The sequence below is a fragment of the Nicotiana tomentosiformis genome, chromosome 1, assembly GCF_000390325.3.
Source record: "Nicotiana tomentosiformis chromosome 1, ASM39032v3, whole genome shotgun sequence".
Classification (NCBI taxonomy): Eukaryota; Viridiplantae; Streptophyta; class Magnoliopsida; order Solanales; family Solanaceae; genus Nicotiana; species Nicotiana tomentosiformis.
Genome location: NC_090812.1, coordinates 120,503,493 through 120,508,221, shown reverse-complemented (window position 1 = coordinate 120,508,221; position 4,729 = coordinate 120,503,493). Strand labels below are relative to the sequence as shown.

Below are 4,729 nucleotides of genomic sequence, written 5' to 3'. Positions count from 1 at the left end.
AAGTTCTTCGACCTCAACTTGCGGACCTGCCTATCTAAGATGGCCACCGGCTCATCAACATAAGACAAATCCATGTCTAATTGGACTGAGCTGAAATCTAAAACATGGGACGGATCATCGTGATACTTCCAGATCATTGAAACATGGAACATCGGATGAACTGCAGATAGACTAGGTGGCAATGCAAGCTTGTATGCCACCTCTACCACTCTCTCAAGGATCTCAAAAAGGTCGATATACCTAGGGCTCAACTTGCCCTTATTCCCGAACCTCATCACACCCTTCATGGGTGAAACCCGGAGCAAAACCCTCTCTCCAACCATAAATGCTACGTCACAAACCTTTCGATCGGCATAACTCTTCTGCCTAGACTGTGCTGTACGAAGCCGATCCTGGATCAACTTTACCTTCTCCAAGGCATCTCGAACCAATTCTATGCCCAACAATCTAGCCTCACCCGGTTTTAACCACCCAACTAGAGAACGATATCGCTTCCCATATAGGTCCTCATAAGGAGCCATCTGAATACTCGTCTGGTAGCTATTGTTGTAAGCAAACTCCGCAAGTGGCAAGAACTGATCCCAAGAACCCCCGAAATCCATAACACATGCACGAAGTATATCCTCTAATACCTGAATGGTGCGCTCGGACAGTCTGTCCGTCTGGGGGTGAAATATTGTACTCAACTCAACCCGTGTACCTAACTCATGCTGTACGGCTCTCCAGAAGTACGATGTAAACTACGTACCCCGGTCAGAGATGATGGATATTGGCATGCCATGAAGTCAGACAATCTCACAGATATAGATCTGAGCTAGCTGCTCTGAAGAATAGGTAGTCACCACCGGAATGAAATGGGCTGACTTGGTCAACCTATCTACAGTCACCCATACATCGTCAAATTTCTTCTGAGTCCGTAGGAGCCCAACAACGAAGTCCATGGTAACACGCTTCCATTTTCACTCGGGAATCTCAAGTCTCTAAAGCAACCCACCTGGACTATGATGATTATACTTCACTTGTTGACAATTTAGGCACTGAGCTACATACTCCACTATGTCTTTCTTCATTCTCCTCCACTAATAGTGCTGCCTCAAATCCTGATACATCTTAGCGGTACCCAAATGAATGGAGTATCGTAAACTGTGGGCCTCCTGAAGAATCAACTCACGTAACCCATCCACACTGGGCACACATAATCGGCCCTGCATCCATAACACACAGTCATGTCTGATAGAAACCTCCTTGCATCGCCGTGCTGCACCATGTCATTAAGGACAAACAAATGGGGGTCGTCATACTGACGCTCTCTGATGCGATCATATAAATAAGATTGAGAAACCACGCAAGCAAGAATCTGACTAGGCTCCGAAACATCCAATATAACAAACTGGTTAGCCAAGGCTTGAACATCCAATGCTAATGGCCTCTCCGCTACCGGTAGATATGCCAAATTACCCATACTCTTCGCCTTTCGTCTCAAGGCACCGACCACCATATTGGCTATCCCGGGATGATATAGAATAGTGATATGATAGTCTTTAAAAAACTCTAACCACCTCCGCTGCCGCAAATTAAGATCCTTCTAGTTGAATAGATGCTAGAGACTCCAGTGGTCGGTATAGACCTCACAAGGGACACCGTACAAATAGTGCCGCCAAATCTTCAAGGCATGAACAATAACTGCCAATTCCAGGTCGTGCAATGGATAATTATTCTCATGGACATTCAACTACCGAGATGCGTAGGTAATCACCCAACCGTCGTGCATCAACATCGTGCCAAGGCCAACACATAACACATCACAGTACACAGTGTAAGACCCCAAACCCATAGGAAATACTAACACTAGGGCTATAGTCAAAGCAGTATTGAGCTTTTGAAAGCTCTCCTCACATTCGGACCATCTGAAAGGAGCACCCTTCTGGGTCAATCTGGTCATAGGTGCAGTAATGGACTAGAAACCCTCTGCGAAATAGCGATAATACCAGACCAACCTAAGGAAACTCTGAATCTCAGTAGCTGAAGACAGTCTAGGCTAACTCTGCACTGCTTCAGTATTCTTCGGATCTACTTTAATCTCCTCACTCGACACCATATTACCTAAAAATGCCACCGAATCAAGCCAGAATTCGTACTTTGAGAATTTTCCATGCAACTTCTTTTCTCTCAAGGTCTGGAGCACAATCCTCAAATGTTGTTCATGATCCTCCCAACTGCGGGAGTACACCAAGATGTCGTCAATAAACATAATGGCGAATGAATCAAGATATGGATGAAATATACTGTCCATCGGGTGCATAAATGTTGCTGGGGCATTGGTCTGCCTAAATGACATTATAAGGAACTTATAGTGACCACACTGAGTCTTGAAAGTAGTCTTCGATATATCCGAATCCCGAATCTTCAGCTGATGATAACTTGACCGCAAATCAATCTTTGAGAACACTCTGGCACCTTGTAGCTGATGAAATAAGTCATCAATACGCGGCAATGGGTACCTATTCTTCACTGTAACCTTGTTCAACTGCTGATAATCAATACACATGTGCATAGAACCATCCTTTTTCTTCATAAACAGAACCGGAGCATCCCAAGGTGACACACTAGGCTAAATGAAACCCTAATCAAGAAATTCTTGCAACCACTCCTTTAAATCCTTCAACTCCGCTGGGGCTATAGGATATGGTGGAATAGAAATGGGCTGAGTGCCCGGCAACAAGTCAATACCAAACTATATCTCTATTGGGCGGCACACCCGGAAGATCTGCTAGAAATACATCTAGATAGTCTCACACTACTGGAACTGACTCAATGGTAGGAGTATCAACACTGAAATCTCTCACAAAGTCTAGGTATGTATCACACCCCTTCTCAACCATCCACTGTGCCTTAAGGAAGGACACAATCCTTCTAGTTACATAATCCAAAGTACCCCTCCACTCTAACCGCGGTAAACCTGGCATAGCCAATGTCACCGTCTTGGCGTGACATTCAAGAATAGTATGATAGGGCAACAACCAGTCTATGCCTAAGATAACATTAAAGTCTACCATATTGAGCAGTAATAGATCAGCTCTAGTCTCAAAACCACCAATAACAACTAAACACGACCGATGCACACGGTCAACAACAATAGAATCTCTCACAGGCGTGGACACATAAATAGGAAAACTCAAAGAATCATGAGATATACCAAAATACGGAACAAAATAAGATGACACATATGAATAAGTGGAGCCTGGATCAAATAAGACCGATGCATCTCTATGACAGACCGGAACAATACCTGTGATGATAGAGTCGGATGCAACTGCCTTTGTCCTAGCAGGAAGAGCATAATATCTGGCTTGGCCTTCCCTTCTAGGGCGACCCCTACCCGCCTGACCTCCACTCCTAGCTAGCTGTGCTGGTGGAGTGGCAGTTGGAGTAGCAAGCATGGCCTGAGAAGTATGTGGATCCGGAGGAATACGTGGAGCCTAAGTAGTCTATGGAGGAGCACCCCTCCTGAGGCTGGGGCAGTCCCTCACCATATGTCAGGTATCACCACACTCAAAGTAAGCTCTTGGTGGGCGTGGCTACTGAAGCTGGCTCGAGCCTGGTCAGCTGGTCTGGATTCTAAAAGCACCCCGTGCAGGAGGTGCACTAGACAGTGGCAGTGCATAATGGGAAACCCGAGACTTGGAAGTAGCTGGAGTACCACTAGAAGATAGAAGGGCTGAATGAATTGGACGGATCACTTAGCCCCTGCCATGACGGGCTACAACTGGGGCACGGGCACCACTATATCCACCAGAATCTCGAGGCCTCTTGGCCTCCCTGTCCTCTCTCTCATGGCCCTACATACCCTCCAATATCCATGAGATTTCTACCACCTGCGGATATTGGGTATCTGTCTCCAACTCTCGAGCCATGTTGAATATAATTCCATAGTTGAGCCCCTTGATAAATCGACGGAGTCGCTCTCTGACTGTAGGAACCAAGGCAGGTGCATGTATGGACAACTCACTGAATCTAAGAGCATACTCTGACACTGTCATAGTACCCTGGCACAGCTGCTCAAAATCTATGCACCATGTATCCCGAAGGCTCTGGGAATGAACTATCTCAAGAACATCTCTGAAAACTGAGCCCATGTGAGTGAAGCTTCATCGACTGGGCTACCCTCCTCGTAAGCGCGCCACCACTGATATGCTGCTCCCAAAAATAGGAATGTAGTAAAAGAAACCCCGCCCGTCTCCATAATATCCATGGTGCAGAGAATACTATGACATTTCCCTAGAAAACCCTGTGCATCCTCTGTAGCTTGGCCGCTGAAAGTAGGACAATGGTACTTCTTGTACCTCTCAAGTCTAAGCTCCTCCTCCTTAGATGTTGCTGCCCTAACCTTGGGGATGAACTGAAACAACAGGCTGCACTGATATAACCTCTGGACCTGATCAACATGGACCAGCTGCTCTGGGGTATGGGCCGCGAGAGTCTGAGCTCCTCCCCCAACCTAAGATGTGGCTAGTGCAAGTGGAATCAACCCCGCCTGAGCTAGAGTACCAAACATGCTCAAGAATTGTACGAGGGTTTCCTAGAGTCTATGGGTGGCAACCGGCACCTCAGGTGCTTGCCCCCCCAACTAGAGCTACTGATGGCTTCTCTGTCACAGCTCGGGTAGGTGCTCTAGCTGCACCACGTGCCACTCCTCAGCCTCTGCCCTGGCCCCGGCCTCTCGCGGCTC

The 4,729-nt window shown here is 46.9% G+C and overlaps 1 protein-coding gene across 1 annotated transcript; it reads right to left on the bottom strand.

The window, feature by feature from the left end:
* Positions 1-2,792: 2,792 nt before the first annotated feature.
* LOC138909042 (uncharacterized) lies at positions 2,793-4,136 on the bottom strand. Its single transcript, XM_070200069.1, has 2 exons — positions 3,848-4,136; positions 2,793-3,031 (listed from the first exon to the last, which is right to left on the bottom strand). Exons 1-2 carry the CDS (start codon positions 4,134-4,136, stop codon positions 2,793-2,795), a joined length of 528 nt encoding a protein of 175 aa, XP_070056170.1.
* Between the last annotated feature and the right edge of the window lie 593 nt (positions 4,137-4,729).

What these genes read in the sequence shown, in the direction of transcription:
- LOC138909042 (XM_070200069.1), bottom strand. Translation starts at nt 4,136, where the DNA reads ATGGGCTCAGTTTTCAGAGATGTTCTTGAGATAGTTCATTCCCAGAGC. An exon ending in AATCTCATGGATATTGGAGG is followed by an intron (nt 3,032 to 3,847) that starts GTATGTAGGGCC and finishes ATGTTATCTTAG; the next exon opens with GCATAGACTGGTTGTTGCCC.